Source organism: Bos mutus, chromosome 6 (assembly GCF_027580195.1).
Source record: "Bos mutus isolate GX-2022 chromosome 6, NWIPB_WYAK_1.1, whole genome shotgun sequence".
Lineage (NCBI taxonomy): Eukaryota > Metazoa > Chordata > Mammalia > Artiodactyla > Bovidae > Bos > Bos mutus.
Genome location: NC_091622.1, coordinates 99,367,991 through 99,387,747, shown reverse-complemented (window position 1 = coordinate 99,387,747; position 19,757 = coordinate 99,367,991). Strand labels below are relative to the sequence as shown.

The following is a 19,757-nucleotide window of genomic DNA, read 5'->3' as shown; positions in this document are numbered from 1 at the left end:
GGGCTGGATGAAGCACAAGCTGGAATCAAGATTGCCGGGAGAAATATCAATAACCTCAGATATGCAGATGACACCACCCTTATGGCAGAAAGTGAAGAGGAACTAAAAAGCCTCCTGATGAAAGTGAAAGAGGAGAGTGAAAAAGTTGGCTTAGAGCTCAACATTCAGAAAACTAAGATCATGGCATCTGGTCCCATCACTTTATGGCAAATAGATGGGGAAACAGTGGAAACAGTGGCTGACTTTATTTTTTGGGGCTCCAAAATCACTGCAGATGGTGATTGCAGCCATGAAATTAAAACATGCTTACTCCATGGAAGAAAAGCTATGACCAACGTAGGTAGCATATTAAAAAGCAGAGACATTATTTTGCCAACAAAGGTCTGTTTAATCAAGGCTATAGTTTTTCCAGTAGTCATGTATAGATGTGAGAGTTGGACTATAAAGAAAGCTGAATGCCAAAGAATTGATGGTTTTGGAACTGTGGTGATGGAGAAGACTCTTGAGAGTCGCTTGGACTGCAACCAGTCCATCCTAAAGGTGATCAGTTCTGGGTGTTCATTGGAAGGACTGATGCTGAAGCTGAAACTCCAATCCTTTGGCCACCTGATGCGAAGAACTGACTCATTTGAAAAGACCCTGATGCTGGGAAAGATTGAAGGCAGGAAGAGAAGGGGACGACAGAGGATGAGATGGTTGGATGGCATCACCGACTCAATGGACATGAGTTTGAGTAAACTCCAGGAGTTGGTGATGGACAGGAAGGCCTAGCATGTTGAGGTCTATGGGGTTGCAAAGTGTAGGACACGCCTGAGGGACTGAACTGAACTGAACTGAGTATAAATATGTCAATCTCAATCTCCCAAGTCATCCCACCCTGTTTCCCCACTTGGTGTTTATACATTTGTTTGACTCTGCATCTGTGTCTCAGAGAGCTTTTACGGCAACCTTGTCTCATTCCAGGCATTCCCTTTCAAGTGCCCTATTTACTTCCTTTATAACACATCACTATCCAACATAATTTTCATTTGTAAAATAACTTACCGTTCATCTCCTATACTAATATGTAGATTCCATGAGCACTTGCCTTATTTACCTTTATAGTCACAAGTCTTTATTTACCCTTATATTCATGGCTCTGAGTATTGCCTGTCATATATAGAAGACCAGTAAATATTTATGAGTGAATAAATGAAACAGTGAATTAATCAGTAGTGTAGGATCACTAGACTAAAGATTGTTTATCTCAAAGAGGCAGTCGTTTTTCTTTTCCGACGAGCAAATACGACATGGTCCTTTCTGCATAGTGTTGACTTTGGTTTGGTCAGTTCAAGGAAGATAGCTTTTGAAAGAAAAAATTTCCTTGTGGAAATACAGCAGTAAATATCAGGATTTGTATGAAAAGTTAGTTACGTTTTTTAACAGTATATTATTCCCTTAGCATGAAAACTGCTTGACTATCATTTGCTTATACTATCTAAGAAATGAGCTATTTTATGAAGTTGCATTACTGTTAGGAATAAAATAGTGCTTATTAATTCTTAAGAGCAAAATATAAATCAATTTATTTTGAGTAGTTTGAATAGTTATCTACTTTAAATCAGTTTGACAAAAACTTAAGTTTGCTTAAGCATTGCCTGAGCAAAATATACAGTTATTTTACAAACATCTTCAGTAGGCAGTTACATAGTCATCTCTGGGTGCAGGTAGGATGGCTGTTCAAGCTTGTGTTGTTAGGCTTCTCAATTTCTAATCTATCTCCAGTTTTTTAAAGAACATGGATCTTATTTAACAGACATCAGAGAGTAACTGTAAGCGCATGATATCAGAATTCCAGCAGAAAAACATTAAGGAATTCCTGAAGAGAACAGTTTATTTGTTCTTTGAGATAATTTAAAATTTTGTGTCAAGTTAACAAACAGACTACCCTCATAAAAGTACACCCTGTAGAATTGATTTGTTATTGTTTGTTAGGTACTTCCTGCGCTATTTGAATGTGATTGTAAGAAACATGATATCTGTTGTTAGAATGTAAGAAACATTTCTATTACAAGGATATTATGTTATATTCTTTCATTAGGATCCTTGGAAGAAAATTTTTATAGTATGAGGAGTAGAAGTACTTTCTTAAGTATGTGTTTTTCTTACCCAAGGACCTCGTGGACCATATAATTCACTAGGTTTTTTCTCCTGTGTATTTGATCCAAACTTCGTGACTAAAATGTGGTAAACATAGAAGTCTTTTTCCAGTCCATGTGCCTAACCTTGATTTTTTTTAAAATTTGCTTATTTATCTTTTTTTTTTTTTTCTTACTTTTTGTTTATTGTGCTCAGTCAGTAAGACGTATCCAACTTTCTGGGACTCTTTGGTGGACTGTAGCCCACCAGACTCCTTTGTCCATGGGATTTCCCAGGCAAGAATATTGGAGTGGGTTGCCATTTTCTCCGCCAAGGGATCTTCCAGACCCAGGGATTGAAGCCACATCTCCTGCGTCTCCTGCACTGACAGGCGGATTCTTTACCACTGAGCCATCTGGGAAGCTTTTGTTTAGGTAGCATGGAAGGACACAAATTATAAAGAGTTTCTAGAATTTGGTTGTACAGGCAGGCAGCATGTAAACCACCATATTTAGGGAACATCCCTTTAAAAGGCAGGGTGCTGGCTTAGCAAGGAATACAATGCTGAGTGAGATATATTTCCTCCCTTTTAGTGACATTTGAAGAGAAAATAAGAATACAAAATATTGTTTAATATTTTAATAGAGAGGTACCATTATAGTGTTAGGAGACACAGAATTCCCTTTTAGCTATAAAGAGATTTTTGAAAAATAATATTCCAGACGCATCCAGTTATATAGCTATTTTAGTACTCTTTCTTTACGTGTTACAGTCTGTTCAGGTTTTGTTTTCTTATTGTCTTTGCTGAACCATATCAGTTTAAGAGTGATTTATTCTTTTTTAAAAAATAATTGTATTTATTTTTGGCTGTGCTGAGTCTTCGTTGCTGTGTGGGCTTTTCTCTAGTTGTGGCGAGAGGGGGTATTCATTGTTGGGGGTGTTGGCTTCTCATTGCAGTGGCTTCTTTTGCTGTGGAACATATACTCAAGGGCCTTAGACTTCAGTAGCTCTGACTCCCAGGCTCTAGAGCACAGGCTCAATAGTTGTGGTGCATGGGCTTACTTGCTCAGAGGCATGTGGGATTGTCCCAGATCAGGGATTGAACCCGTGTCTCCTGCATTGGCAGGCAGATTCTAATCCACTGAGCCACCAGGGAAGCCCTGGTTTATTCTTAAGTACATTTATTGTAGATTTTTTTTAAGTATATTTAATGACCTCATTCATATTCTTTATTCGGATCTTTTGGCTAACTGTCTTGTTTTGGGAATTATTGAGGTTAGAATTTAGAAAGTCTGATATACAAGTTTAGTGAATTCTTTATTTTAGCCTAGGACTTAGCGCTAGATAAGTCCCTGCTTTTTACCCTCTGATATGTCTCTTTTTTTGCCATCAAAGGAATTTACCACTTTTCTCTAATTTCTTAATTTAGATTTCTTCAGAGAAATTATATTTTCTTAAGTTTATTAGTAAGATTAATTCAAATTTGATAGATAAGTGATTTTTGGGTTTTAGATTTCATTTATTTACTCATTCATTCCACAAATTATTTTACATACATAAGGAAATGTGGCTAGGTATGATTTATTGAAAGAGTTGTATTTTAAGCTTATTCAGATCCAAAATAACTGTGCAAGCATATACTTTTTTTAAACTTGATTTTCAAGTCACACCACACTTTTAAAAGCACACAGTAGAAGAAAAAAGTTGACAGGGCTGTATTAAAAATGTCTTTGTCATCCACAGGTTTTTGGAAACGCTCCGCCAAATACAATGACAGAAAAATTTTCTGATCTGCTGCAGTTCACAACACAAGTCTCACGACTGATGGTGACAGAAATTCGAAGGAGAGCATCAAACAAATCCACAGGTATTTGTCACAGAAACCAGCAAAAACTGATTTATTTGAAGGGACAGTTTGGTAAAAGTGCTATTAAAACCAAGCAGAAAATTGACCCACTTCTAAGCTCAGAGGTTTTAATACCGTTTCCCATTCCCTTTCTTACGGTCACATGCTTCTGTTGGTATCAGCACCTTCTACTCTTAAGTAAAGTGGGTCTGCTTCCCATGGACCACTGCTACCCCAGCCCTCACCCTTTTAACACACTCTGTTTCCTTCTGAACAAGATCCAAATTCCTAGCATGGCATTCAGCACACACTCAGAGTCTGTAGATACACACACACACACACACACACACACTCACTCACTCACTCACTCACTCACTCTCTGGGAATATACACACGGCGTGCACGGGTGTGCTTGCCTACCCTTTTCTATTTCTTGTTATCTTTTTCTGTTATATTTCAGTGTATTTCAACCAAACTGAGTTGCTTGTAGTCCTGTGTGTGCTTTTTTTTTTTTTTATCCCTGTGATGCATCACTGAGGAAGAAGCATCTCCCCCATCCCCCTATCTTAGTACATCTAAACCTCAGCTTGAATTAAGTCACACTTCCTAGACAGAATGTTTCTTGACTCCCTTAATCAAAGAAACATTTCTCCCTTCTTATCTGTTTAGCTTCCCAAGTGATGTTTATGTATGTATCTTTCTAGTAGACCATCTTTCTTTCCAGTAGACCGTAGCCTGCAGTCTTTACCACAGGCCTTTACACAGTAGGCCTTTTGTAATCACTGCCCGAATAACTGTTCTTACTCATAATTAGGTAATTTTAAATTTCATAAAGTATTATTCCTTCTAATCAGGATTCAAATACGCTGTTGTGGTTGTGATTACCATTAGTCATTTTCTAAAGCAGCAATATGTTTGAAGGATTTTACCTTAATTTTTACCTCGTTGTTTTGGTTTTGTAGCAATTGTTTGAGTGATTGCTTTCCTACTGAAGCATTAGACCAAGAAATCAATAATTTAAGTTTTGCTTCTACTATCTGTTTGGAACATCACTTACCTTTTCCATCCATCGAATTACTATTTTCCCAATAATACAGTACTGCCTTTGCTATATAATACTATTTTTTAATTTAGTTTTAAAAGTATACAGATGCATGGTTTTAAGGGTCAAATAGTTATAGATTTATTAAAAACAGTATCTCCCTTCCACCATCCTGGTTCATCCTCATTTTTCACTCTTAAGATGCAGTGACTTTTTACATCTCTTAATTGCTTTTGATATTTACTTCTCTGTCTGTAACATGCTTACAGTAGGTTCCCTTGATTTTTCATATTTAGATTCTATCTTCTGACTTCCCACAAGAGCAGTGAGACTGTTAAGCTCACCACCAGTACCCCACAAATGCACACTTCTATATCCCCATATCATTCTATCACAATTTGATTAGCTCGGTATTCATTATAATATTGTGTCTGAAAACACTGTGCAAAGTTGAGCCATATGGTATACTCCAATTACACTGCCTTTCTTGAAAACTTCTCCACCTCTATCACTAGTTAATCATTGCCTTTTTTTTAAAAAAAAAAAAAAAAAGCAAACTAGGTTTTCTACATTTTCATTAATACATTCTTTCTCCCCTACTCCTATGTTTTTCTGAATTTCCCCTTAATATGACTGGAGGCGTCATATGTTCTGTCAGTTTCATCTTCTTGCAAATAGCTCTTCCAGAACATTCTGCCTGCTTTGATCTGCAGTAGTTGCTCTTTTGGCCAGCTGGACGGCTGTCATTTTTACATCTTAACTCACAGCATCCTGGGATGTCTTTCCATTTCTTTGAGATAGAGACTTGGTTTCCTGAATCCCACGTCTTTTTTTCTCAAATCAACTTCCTCATTTTTGGTAACGTATCTTTTCCAGCAGCTTCCTGAGAAAAGATGCATTACAGTTATCATTTTTGATTTTGGGTTTTTTGTTTGTTTGTTTTTTAGAAATCTGTGAATGAAACTTTCTTTGACTCTTGCTGTGTAAAATGAGTTCCTTCCTCTTATCCAAGGAAGGTGATAAGTTTAGGGTGACCAGCTTTCAGGTACCAGGGCTTCGAACAGACTTTATCATGTCACATAGGATGGCTTTGTTGCAGAAAGGGGGAAACTCAGAATCAGGCTTCAACAGGACAAAAGAAGTCACAGATCCATCACGCTCATTACCTCACAGAGAAGTGTGCATGGGATATTCCACCTGCCCAGAGCATAAATGCAGTCTTAATGGCGAAGAAATGCGAACTGTGATCTAAACTTTGAGTTCTGGACCTGAGTCCTTCCTTATTCGATGTTTGTAGGAGTTGTGTGAGAATGCTAGCTGTTTAGTTCCAAGATATTTGGGGGCCCAGAGGAAATTACAAGCCCTCCTACAGAGAATAGAAGCTGCGAGGGTCCTAGGATGTTGAGCTTGGGTACAGCACCTCTGGGAGCATGGGCAGTGGTAGGTCTTAGCTGGTCCTTCTCCAGGCAGCCCAGGGTGATGTCTCCAGGTCATTTTGGAAAACCTCATGGCTTGCATGACATTTATCCCCCTTTCAATGGATACCTCAGATTCTGGATTAAAAATCATTTTATCTCAGAATTTAAAAATCATTTATCCATCATATTCTAGATTCCTGTTCTCCTGTTGAGAAATCTGAAGCTATCTAGATTCTCAGTTCTTTCTCTATGGCCTTTTTTTGTTTTTGTTTTGATTCTTTTTTATAGAAACATTTAAAATCCTACCATTGACCCTCCTGTTCTAAAACTTCATGATAACATGCCTTGGAGTGGACTTATTTTTGAACATTATGCTGAGTACCCTGGACCTGGGAATACATATCCTTTAATTTTGGGAAAGTTTCATGAATCATTCCATAATAATATCCTCCCTTCTCTTTTCTCTTTCTTGTCAGATGAACCCCTAAGTCTCTTCCTTTCATAAACTCTATTTGCTAAAAGAGCTTTTCAGTTTTGCCATTGTTCCTTCTATGAGTTTGGTTTTTTGTGACATGATACTTTTAATTTCTGAGAGGTTCCCCCTTCCCCTTTATTGGTGCTGTCTTAGCTCTCTGAGTGGGTTTTTTTGTTGTTTATTTTTTTAAGATTTTTTTTCTTCCTCACTAGTCTGTTTCTTTCAGGTTTTTGTTGTTGTTTAGCTATTTTTGTCTCAGTCTTTTAAAGAATGTCCTCACATGTCTCACCCTTGGCCCTTTGCTGCTGTATTAGACGGGAACCTTGGCAAATTGCCAGGTAGCTTAGCAGTTGTGAGTGGAGCCTGCAGCAGTGGCCTCAACCCAGGGTCATCTTGCTGAGCCATTCTCTCGACCATCTTTCCCTTGAGCTAGACAGTCCCTGGGAAAGTATGTCCAGTCTTTACTTAGACAGTATATGTCTGACTCTGAACACTTTAGAAGCTAAGTAGGAGAAAGATCTGAGGACCCTCAACTTTTAGTACATGAGCTTTCTACTTCATCTGTGATGCACGCACAACTGTGCTTGCTGTAATATCATTGTCCCCCTTCCACCCCAGTCCAGACACCCTCTGTTTTTCCTTGAGGTGACTAAGTACTGAGGTACTGAGTACTGACTGGACTGAGGTACTCCAGTCCAGTACCCACACAGTAGCAAGGATCTGGGCTCTGGCTGCTGTTACACATACTACTACTTCACCAATCCTTCTGTCCCACATTCACTTTTGCTTCTAAAGGTGCTTAGTGCCACCAGTTCTTTAGCCTCTGGAAAGTCCTGTTGTAGTTAGTTGCTTTTGTATTTTCCTTGCTATTGCTTTAAGATTCGAGAGTCTGCTAAATCAGTTACCACTAAATTCTCTACTGTTTTAGTATCCAAAATGTTGTTTTCACCTTTCCTGTTTTTTGGGTTTTTTTTTTTTAGTTCTTATGGGTTTATACTTTTTACGAAGTCCTTTTAAACAACAGTTTCAGTGGGTGTGTTAGTTTGCTTGGGCTGCTGTAACAAAATAACATAACCAATAGCTTAAACAACAGGAATTTTTCGTCATAGTTCTAGAGGCTGAAAGTTTGGAATCATGGTGCCAGCATAATTGGTTTCTGATGAGATCTCTCTTGCTGGCTTGCAGATGGCTTCTTTTCCCATGTGGCCTCACCAACAGAAGAGAGAGAGTTCTCTGCTGTCTCTTCTTATAAGGGCATTATCCCACCATGAGGGCCCCACCCTCCCGAAGACTGAACCCAGTTACCTCCCAAATGCTCCATCTCCAAATTCCATCACATTAGGGGGTTAAGGCTTCAAATATGAATTCTGAGGAGACACAATTCAGCTTATAGTAGCAAGGTTTCAGGATGGAAAAGAGATCAGTGCATGTGCTCAACCTTTCGTCTTGACAGGGGGCCCATTATAGAGTCTTTGGAGCAACGGCCATGAAAGTACTTTTAGATTGAGAACCAAAATGTCTTATTAATCAGAAGCAGTGCATTATATGAATTGATGCATAGCTTTTAAAGTGAGACGATAAATAGTTTAAGGTAACTTTTCTGTCTGTCTGTTCGCTTCTTCCCCAAAATGGAGTTGCATACTTTTTTTATCTTTATCGATTTCAGTTGCTCCTATGGAAGTGAGAAGTCTGTCTAAAATATAAGATTTGTGTGTCGTATGCCTTTTTGACTATTTTAAATAGGTAGTGTGAAGGGAAATTTCTTAGTCACATGTTGACTCCAGTCATTGCCATTTCTTTCTGGTGTGATGTTTCTAGATTAGAAAAAAAAATTCCAGAGCTTATTTATACTCTTGTCTGTTGCTGTCTTTAGGAATACTTAATCTGCGTGTTTGTGGAAAAACATTTTTCTGCATTGGAGATTTGTTATTCCTAAATCTCTTTACAATTTTATATCTGTAGGACTATTTTTTAGAAATAATGAAAAGTATCTCAAATGGACAAGAAAATGTCTCATTGTTAATTACAGTAGTCGTTACACAACCTTTTTTTCTTTTTTAACTCTATTTTGAAATACTTTGGAACTCACCAGAAGTTGCAAAATAGTACGTAGAGCCCCTTTTTCCTTGCTTTGTCCACTTCCTCCACTGGTGACATCTTGTTTGCAGGTATTTTATGGTAAATTTTTTTCATACTTTGTAATTCCATGTCATTTTTAGTTTTAAACTCTTGAAATTAATTGCAAATTAATTTCAAAATTAACTTTAAAAATTAATTTTGAAATTAATTCAGAATCAGTTAGATTCAGTGCAGTTTTGTAAGTTTTACTTCCAGAAGAGAAACCTTTTCAAATCACCCTATTTCAATTGATCTTTTGTGCTCTGTCTCCATACCAGTTGGTAGTTACTCAGTCATCTTAAATGCTTCCTTTAGAGCTTCCATCATCATCTGAAAGTATCATGTTTATTTAGTTATTTAACTTTATTGTATGTTGTGTTCACAACTTTATGACCTAAAAGAATGCATGTCATAGACTTATTGTTGTTTAGTCGGTCAGTCGTGTCCGACTTTGCGACACTATGGACTGCAGCAACCAGGCATCCCTGTCCATCACCATCTCCCGGAGCCTGCTCAAACTCATGTTCATTGAGTCAGTGATGCCATCCAGCCGTCTTGTCCTCTGTTGTTCCCTTCTCCTCCTGCATTCAGTCTTTGCCAGCATCAGGGTCTTTTCCAATGAGTCAACTCTTTGCATCAAGTGGCCGGAGTATTGGAGCTTCAGCTTCAGTCCTTCCAATGACTATTCAGGATTGATTTCCTTTAGGATTGACTGGTTTGATCTCCTTGCAGTCCAAGGGACTCTCAAGAGTCTTCACCAACACCACAGTTCAAAAGCATCAGTTCTTTAGCGCTCAGCCTTCTTTGTGGTCCAAATTTCACATCCATACATGACAACTGGAAAAACCATAGCTTTGACTAGATGGACCTTTGTTGGCAAAATAATGTCTCTGTTTTTTAATATGCTGTCTAGGTTTGTCATAGTTTTTCTTCCAAGGAGCAAGCATCTTTTATTTTATTTTATTTTTATTTTTGGTATTTTTTAAAATTTTATTTTATTTAACTTTACAATATTGTATTGGTTTTGCCATATATCAAAATGAATCTGCCACAGGTATACATGTGTTCCCCATCCTGAACCCTCCTCCCTCCTCCCTCCCCATACCATCCCTCTGGATCATCCCAGTGCACCAGCCCCAAGCATCCAGTATCGTGCATCGAACCTGGACTGGCGACTCGTTTCATATATGATATTATACATATTTCAATGCCATTCTCCCAAATCATCCCACCCTCTCCCTCTCCCACATTAATTTCATGGCTGCAGTCACCATCTGCAGTGATTTTGGAGCCCAAGAAAATAAGGTCTGTTGCCGTTTCCATTGTTTCCCCATCTACTTGCCATGAAGTGATAGGACCAGGTGCCATGATCTAGGTGCTCAATAAATTTTTTACTGACTTTGCCATAGGATTTCTCTGCTCCCTCTCCCTCCCCATCATGCTTTGAAAATTGGAGGAGTGTTAGAAAAGCCAGCTAACAAGAGAAAAGCATAGTTTTAGAGTATCTCCTAAGTTAGCCTTGAAATAAGAACTCTTGCTATTGGAATCTTTCTTCTTTTCTTTCATTTTCAGTCTTGAACATTGGAAGTTGGATCAATGTTGTTATCCAAAGTACTTTCATGGAGATTTTTTTGATCTTTTCCTAGGAAAGAAATTCTAGATTTTGAGGTGCTAGGTGCATCCTGAATCATTCTCTTCTTGCATATCCTGTTCTGGTTCTCTGATTGATTGATCAGTTGATTTTTATTGGTAAAAACACATAACACGAGATGTGCCCTTTTCACAAAATTTTACATGTACAATACAGTTAATTGTAAATACAGTGTTGTACAGCAGGTCTCAATAACTTTTTCATCTTCAGTAGCTGTGACTTCATACACATTTATCAGCAACTTTGCTTCCTCATCCCAGCCTTTGGCAACACCATTCGACTTTCTGCCTCTGTGAGTTCAGCTGCTTTCAATACCTCATGTAACCTTTTTTAGGAAGTTATCATTGAAAGTAATTTTGTTAAGATATACATGCACGTAATTTTTGTCCAAAAAAAAAGGCAGGTAGAATGAACCCTCTGTTCTTCTTTTGAAGATTGGGTCTATTTCTTGTGCGTCAGAGTAAGTTTATTTTTCCAGGACTCCTCTGAACTTGGTGTGAAATACTTATTTTGTTTGTTACCTAATCACCTTTCACATATCAAGTCTTTTTACCAGATCACTTCCTAGATGCATTATAGATATATCAGGAGGAACCATGCTTATCAGCAATTCTGTTGTTTAGACCTGTCCATCAAAAGTTAGTAAAAGGTAAAAGTTTTAGGTAGATCAACATGCAGAATGAGTACATGGGCTGATTTGTAATACATTAGTCCTCTTCTCTTGGTCTCTTAATTTTGACTTAATTATTGACTTCCTGTAGTTCTGTTAAAAATATGTAGTAACTCTCATCTAATTTGAAAAAATATATACTTTTGTGGCCATATTGTGTACAGGGCATGGCTTAAGACTTTCCTCTGTCTCTTCTAGTTATTTGTTAAGTTCAGCCTATGCAGCTACTTAATTCTTAAGGTGCTTAATATCACATGGTCGATTTACATCACTGCAACAGAAAATTCCCACCTGTGTAAAAATAGTATCTTCAGCTTATTATTAAGGGCTTTGCTGCATGCTAGGTGCCACTGTTACGCCCAGTAATGCAATCCCTACTGGGCAGCAGCCCAGTGATAGAGAAGCCAGGGATGCGGACCTCAGTTGGCACCTTGTCCAGCATCTTGTGGCATGATTAGTATAATGTAGTGAATCCCAAAGTAGACAACCTAGCCTTTTTTTTTAAACAGAAAAACAGTGTGTCCCGCTCTCCTCCAAGGATTTCAAAGCCACAACACCTTCAGGTAATTTCATTCCCAAGATGTGGTTACGTATTATCAGATGGAAAGATGCATGGAAGCTATGAGTTCGAATACTGTTTTCTCACTAACATGAAAGTGGGTTCCTTTTTTTTTTCCAGAATGGGGGATGGTGGAAAGGGGTGTTTAGGGCTTGGTTACATTATTAATGAGAGAAGTGTAATAGTACTATTGATGTGCCTCACATTATCATCCTGAAGCAGAAGTTTGAAAATAACTATGCTTTAAATGGACTTTAAAGGAACAAATTACTGTATTACTACTAACACATTTTGTGTCCGCTTGTTCTGAATGCTGTTTGATTGAGTTTACTTGTATTTTCTCAGTGTAGACTGGGAACTTATATTTCCTTAAAAACTGCATTCTATTCTTTCTTAATCTAATAATGAGCTCTATTAACTCCATTTCTGTAATTTTTAACTATATGCATTGAAATGCAGCATGAAAGCTAAAGTTTAAATCAAATAATTGGCAACTCTCAAGATGGGCTAATATTAATATGTTCTTTTCATTAATTCTTATAATCTTAAGTCAGCATTTAAATTTGCATTTGTTAAGAATTAGAGAAATTCGTAGTTCATGATAGTAGTAGTAGTGTTAGTCATTCAGTGTGTCCAACTCTGTGACCCCATGGACTGTAGCCCACCAGGCTCCTCTGTCCATGGGATTCTCTAGGCAAGAATACTGGAGTGGGTTGCCATTCCCTTTCCAGGGGATCGTCCCGACCTGGAGATCAAACCCAGGACTCCTACATTGCAGGCAAATTCTTTACCATCTGAGCTACAGGGAAGCCCCATAGTTTGTTATACAGCATTTCTTTGACTAGGAGTGTTTTTCTTTCAGAATTTTAAGAAATTCTGTGGTTTACAGAGGTTTAATTTAAAATTACTTTCTAGTCTACATAGTTATTTTAAAGAGAACACTAAATATTACATACTTTTACAGTGAGCTTCTTGACTCATTTAAAATAAAAGCTGAGAGATCCCATTAAGTTGTTTTGAATAGCAATATACTGAAATTCTGCAGTTCATGGGGTCGCAAAGAGTCGGACATGACTCAGTGACTGAACAACAAATAACTGAAATTAATAGGTGAGAGCAAATTAGTTCTTCTGAATACATTTGTTATGTAAAGATAGTTTATTTGTCAACAGGAGTTTCCAGCCTCACCCTGTCATTCAGCCACAACTACTATCCAGGCTTCTTTGTACTCAGTTGCTACTCAGTTGCATCCCACTCTTTGTAACCCCGTGGACTGTAGCCCACCGGGCTTCTCTGTCCATGGGATTCTCCAGGCAAGAATACTGGAGTGGGTTGCCATTTCCTACTCCAGGGGATCTTCCCAACCCAGGGATTGAACCCACGTCTGCAGTGTTTGCTGCATTGGCAAGTGGACCCTTTACCACTGAGCCACCTAGGAAGTCCCCAGAGCTTTTGAACACTCCTATAATTCAAAACTAGATAACACCATTATATGCTATTGCGGAGGTAACTCATCTTCACCACCTTTTTCTCAAAAAACAGCAGGTATTATTAAGGTGGTAAAATTGTTAAATGGATGCCTTGATCCTTTTCAAGGTTTATTTTCCTAATTAGTATCTCATTCAGTCAATTCAGCAATCTACTGAACTGTTGTAATCTTTAATAACAACATTTTTGTAAATACATTGTCTTTTTGTATCTTGAGGAATATCTTAATGTTCATCGTCAATGAAAATGAAGGAAACCACACACACACTTATAAATGCCAATAATCAGATATATGGAATTGTTTCAAACCAAGAAACATTTTTGGTATTTTGTATCTCAAAATAAGCATTGGCATTCATTGTTGGTAAAAAGGAAATAGCAACCCACTCCAGTATTCTTGCCAGGGAAATCCCATGGTCAGAAGAGCCTGGCAGACTACAGTCCATGGGATTGCAAAGAGGACATGACTGAGTGATGGAACAGGTATGCACACACATTCAAAGGAAATGAAAACACTAATTTGAAAAAGGATCTGCTCCTCTATGTTCATTGTGACATCATTTACAACAGCCAATTGGAAAATACATTTGTCCAATCTTCTTTTATTGTTAATAGTGTTAAGTAATATAAGTGGAATCCAGAGTCACTCAAATTGTGTCTTGTCTATAGGTTTCTAGATTCTGTACCAGGAAGATAACTTCCTTTTTTAATGTAGGTTTAGTTCTTCAAAATCTCTTTTCTGTCTGTGAAAGACATAGGTAGTGTTGACAAGTTGGTTTGTTAATCAGTGTTTTTTTTTTTTTAATGAACTAGAAATCTATTACATTGGTTTAACTGTGAAATAATCAATTTGAACGCTGCAAGTATTTTTTTTAGGATATTGAGTTATCAAATAGAATTGCACAATTTAAAACCAAAGTTGCCTGGTTTTGAAGAAGCCTAAGAAATGAAAGCATAGCATGTCAGCTTTTGATTGAGAATTTTAGCCAACTGGGAAGAAGCTCCTCACATGAGCATTTAATTCCTATCAAGGAAAGACTCCTGTTATATGTAATAGCAGATGCCTGGGTCCGTTGTAGGCTTGCAGGAAAAAATTTGCAGGTTAGTTTTTACCAATTACCTTAAACCCTGATAGCTCAGTTGGTAAAGAATCCACTTGCAATGCAGGAGACCCCGATTCGATTCCTGGGTCAGGAAGATCCACTGGAGAAGGGATAGGCTACCCACTCCAATATTCTTGGGCTTCCCTTGTGGCTCAGCTGATAAAGAATCCACCTGCAATGCAGGAGACCCAGGTTCAGTCCCTGGGTTGGGAAGATACCCTGGAGAAGGGAAAGGCTACCCACTCCAGCATTCTGGCCTAGAGAATTCCATGGGCTATATACTCCATGGGCTTGCAAAGAGTCAGACACCACTGAGTGACTTTTACTTTAAACCATGATTGCTAAAATGATTTCTCAGTGGTATTTTGTTTTCTTCTTTCTCTACTTAATCAGCTTTGAACGCTGCTTTTTATGTATTACTCCCCCTTTAAATCCAAATTATCCAAACCTCCTAGTGTTCATGAGAAGTTGGATTCCATGTGTCCTTCTTTGATCTCCCTGGGTTGTTTATTCACTCATTTAACAAGTATTTATTGAGCCCCTACTTAGTGTCAATAATGCGCTCCATACAGGGGATCAGGCTCTGAACAGTGCAACCAAGGGTCGACTCCCATGGTTTTATTTTCTAGAGAGGGGCAAGAGACTAAATTAGTGAGCATGAATACAGTAACTTCAACACTTATGAGATACTGAATATCAGAAGTAAGCCAGGCTTCAGTTGACTTCTCTTTTCCAGTAAAAATTTTTTTATCAATGTCTTTATCTTTTACAAGCTAGACAGCCTGGATTTGAATATAGGTTCTGTCCCTGACTAGACAAATTACTTATCCTCTCCATTTCTCAATTTATGTTGCAGTAAGGGGTAGCTCAGTCGTTAAAGAATCTTACCGCAATGCAGGTGACACGGGTTCAATCCTTGGGTTGGGAAGATCCCCTGCAGAAAGGAATGGCTACCCACTCCAGTATTCTTGCCTGGAGAATCCCATGGACAGAGGAGGCTGATAGGTTCCCAATCTGTGGGGTCGCAAGAGTCAGACATGACTTAGCAACTAAACAACCACCTCCACCAAGGGGTATAATAATAGAAACTAACTTACTGTGTTCTTGTAAAGATGAAATGAATTAATCTACAAATGCTTATAACAGTCCTTCTTATACAGTTAAGAGTCAGTACAAATAAGTAGCTAAAAAATTTTCCCTTTAAAATGTTCTTTCACATGGGAGTATATAAAGATGAAATATGCTGAGCGCAGTTTTATACATAAGTCTCATATTATTTCGTTATTGAATAAAACTCTTTTATCTTGATTGTCTTAAATGGAAGAAAATAATACCTCTAAAGTAATCTATGAGTGAGTGAAGTTGCTCAGTCGTGTCTGACTTTTTGCTACCCCATGGACTGTAGCCTATCAGGCTCGTCCGTTAATGGGATTTTCCAGGCAAGATTACCAGAGTGGGTTGCCATTTCCTTCTCCAGGGGATCTTCCCGACCCAGGGATTGAACCCAGGTCTCCCGCATTGTAGGCAGATGCTTTACCATCTGAGCTACCAGGGAAGTCCTAATCCAAATTCTATTTATTCTGTATCCTACATCTTTATGACGTGTGTTAAATATACATTGGTAACTTAGCATGTTGGCTTAGAGTGAACAGATTGGATTTATTTTCTGACTTTAATTCATCTTGTATATCAGTATGAAAATTAATGAACTTTATACTGATAAAATTAAATGCATGGTTTGAGGTTTATCCATTTTCTCTTATCCTTAAAATTATAATCAGCTAAATTGACTTTCAGAGATTCTTCCAACGCTACAGTTCTATGAATGACTCCCTCATTGTTTCTGTCCCCTAATGTCAGCTGCTCAGGTCACCCCTTGTTTGTCTCACTGAGCGAACCTCCTAGTTTGTTTGCCCCATCAGGTCACCCCTTGTTTGTCTCACTGAGTGAACCTCCTAGTTTGTTTCCCCCATCAATCTCTTTGCCCTTCTAGTTTGTCATGCACATCACTCTAGATTAATCATTTTAAAATAATCCTTTCATCATGTACTTTGTTAAGGAAACTACATTCACTCCCTCTTGCCCAAAGAGTCAAGTACAGACAGCCCCTTAGCTTACCTTCCTTCAAAAATAGGTACTTTCTATCACTGCTATTGATATTAGACAATATTCTCAGCATATGCTCTTCTAGAATGTGAATGAACCCTGTGTTATTACAGTCTTTATCTTGATTATTACTCTGGCCACACTTTGATTTTAAAGCAGTATGCCTAATCTCTGCTTCTTTCCCTTCCTCTGGTTTCCAGACAGACATGTACTTGTTTTCCAGGCAAATTTAACTCAAATTTTCCTTCTTCCATGACTATTTTTGACTAGTTTGTGACATAGTTTTTCTTCAAATGTATCAGTTGACTTTTATTTTTCTGTACTTATACGATAATATCTGCATATACCAATAAAACTTTACTCTAACATATTTTACGTATGATTTATCTCCACCTAATGATTTTCCTTTGGTTTTATAGAGGCTGCAAGTCGGGCCATAGTCCAGTTCTTGGAAATCAATCAGAGTGAAGAAGCCAGTAGAGGTTGGATGCTTCTGACAACAATTAATTTGTTAGCATCCTCTGGTCAGGTGAGACCTTGCTTTTCATATTTGAAGCATCTCTCTTTATCCTCTTGGGATTTTGTCAAATTAAATTTATCATCATATCTAAGTAAGAATTTATGATAATCATTGTATTCTCCTCTTTCACCTTGCTCATTTTTCTGTGCTTCTCACAAGATCTCTGTAAGGAAGTTAACATTTCCATTTTACACATGAGGAAATGCTTAGGACAGTGTTTTCTGTCTTTGTCATTAGAGTGTGTGGTTCTGTTTATACAGCACACTGGGCAAAGAGATGAACTCCCTGCAGCTGGATGGAAGGAGCCCAGGAACTCTGGCTCCCCAGGCCCGGCCCAGAGTTTCTGTAACCCGTGTTAGGGAAACTTTGGCTCAGAAGAGTCATCTGAGATTCATCCAAGGTCACTTAGCTATTTTCAGGATAATATGTATTACCTTCCCACTTGATTTATTCTGGAGTTTGCTTTTTCCCCCCTTTAAATCAACTTTAAGCATCTGTCACGATACATATGGCACATAGTCATTTATGTGCTGTTCGAATACCTGATTTGTGACCTGTGCTGTTTTGGGGATGAAGGAAGTTTATTCAACCTTCTAAAATCTGGAGTAGAATTACCTATCAAAGTTCATACCAATCTTGAGAACGACTTTTGTCTAAATTACAGTGGGCTTTCAAATACCCCATGGATCACAAAAGTAAGTGTGACATTGATCAGACTAGCATGTCAGGCCATGAAAGAAACAGTGCACATTTCTTGGTAACGATGTCCTGAAACCAGTTACTAGCCCGGAATAATTACTAGCCCACTGGAATAATTACTAGCCCACTTGAATGTTTTTCTTTTGGAATACCCTGTTTCCCTTTTTGTTTGCTGGATTTTGTTTTGTTTTTTGTTTATTTTATATTGGAGTACAGTTGATTTATAATATTGTGTTATGATTTGTTTTTTAAAGCCGAAAAGGAATAAGACTCAATTTATCCTGATTTACCTAAGGCTATCCGAGTTTTACCTTAGTTTTGCGTAGAAGGCCCATATCCCAGGAAACCCCTCAGTCCTGCGCACGTGGAGATGTTTATTCACCCTGAGTACTAACCTTTCATAAGGTCCTGAAGTAGACCATTGTTTTCATGCATCTGTGGCCATATCAGATGGCTATCAAAATACCACTTCTGCTTGCAATTGATGATAGCTGTACATGACTCTACATTACTGTACCAAAATGTGGTTGGGCTAAGGATAACATGTAAAGTAATAATGTTTAATTGGAATATATGTAAGTTTTATTCATATTTTCTGTAGATGTTCCGTTTTCCTTTCTCAATTGTGAGCATGGACTGTGCTCTACCATAACACCTAGAACATGGTAGAAAGTCAGTAAATGTGTATTAACTTACATGTGCACACATGGATAGACCAATTTATAAGCATAAGAAAAGAATCAGGAGAAAAGAATCACTTAAAAATTTACAGGTGTTGCCAGTTACCAGTTTGGATATCCAGTTTTACTTTCAATCTGTCTTGTCATAAGATGGAAATGAAAAGTGATGTCATTTTACTTGATACACAGGGGCAACCAGCAATAATCTAACTGGCAAAAGAGATGTTTTGAAAGAAAATTCAGTGTTAACATTTTGAACTGACATTTTGGTTTGCATCCTGTTTTTTGTTAGCAGCAGTGAGTTACAGAGATGACTGAAACATGGTCCTGAGTCAACAGGTAGATGACAGAGATGAAGTGGATGAAGCTAACACCATGAAATGCAGCAGGGGGCTGTATGTAGTAGTACAAAAAGGGAAATGCGGGAGTTGTAAATTTTGCAGGTGAAAGTAGGAGGAAAGATGAGGACTTAAGTTTCAGGTGTGAACAGACGTGTAAACTGAGAGTCACGTGGAGACTTGGGGTGTCTAGAAATAATAAAAGATAGGTCAGAACAGCAGAGGACTTGGGAGTGTTGGAGGAGGGAAGTGATGGTGGGTGAGTAGAAACGGGCCAGACTGTGGGCAGGATCGTTCCTTAGGCGCGCTGTTCCCCTCGCCCGGCTACTGCAGTGGCTCAGGCCCCATTTGTCTTGTGGGGTTTTCTGTACTAGTTTCCGAAGTACTCTCGCTTTCCTGCTCTTTAATCTATAGTCTGTACTACCAGCAACTGATTTTCTGAAATCTGGTTCTATTACTCCTTTGTTGGGAGCACTTCACTAGGTTTCCAGTGCCCACCTGCAGAGGGCATTGAGCATACACTGGATTGGGGACCACTTAACGAGCTCCCAGCCCAGGGCAGGATATGTCAGTAATGAGCCTTCCTTGTAAATGAAGGCTCGTGCAGTAATAAAATCTATCTTGTAAGGTTGACTTGAAAAGCAGGTGAGAGCATGTATTTAAAGTGCTTAGCCTTAAGCCTGTTATATAATAAATACACATTAAAGATTAGACACTGTTGTGGGTTTTCAGGAGTCAGCAGTTTTGGACTCCAGTTCCTGAAACATGTTGTACAAAATGGCCTTACCTTCTGTGTATCTTCCAGGCGACCTTCCCCCTCTTGTTTTAATTCCTATCCTTCATGCCACTCTTGGCCCTGCTGATTATTCCCTTATTTTATTAGCCTGAATGTACTACCATTGTTACACTCAAGAGAGTAAATCATA

The 19,757-nt window shown here is 38.2% G+C and overlaps 1 protein-coding gene across 6 annotated transcripts in view; it reads left to right on the top strand.

Annotated features, from left to right (window-relative positions):
- The window catches only part of WDFY3 (WD repeat and FYVE domain containing 3), a 283,089-nt gene that overhangs the window by 102,187 nt on the left and 161,145 nt on the right, over positions 1 to 19,757 (top strand). For 4 of the 6 annotated variants that reach the window (XM_070372638.1, XM_070372637.1, XM_070372634.1 and 1 more), the window contains exons 4-6: positions 3,862 to 3,985; positions 11,848 to 11,901; positions 17,014 to 17,123. In XM_070372638.1, coding sequence (XP_070228739.1) covers positions 3,862 to 3,985; positions 11,848 to 11,901; positions 17,014 to 17,123 — 288 coding nt within the window. The remainder of the gene's footprint in view (positions 1 to 3,861; positions 3,986 to 11,847; positions 11,902 to 17,013; positions 17,124 to 19,757) is intronic. The other 2 variants (XM_070372639.1, XM_070372635.1) reach the window with 1 other exon arrangement.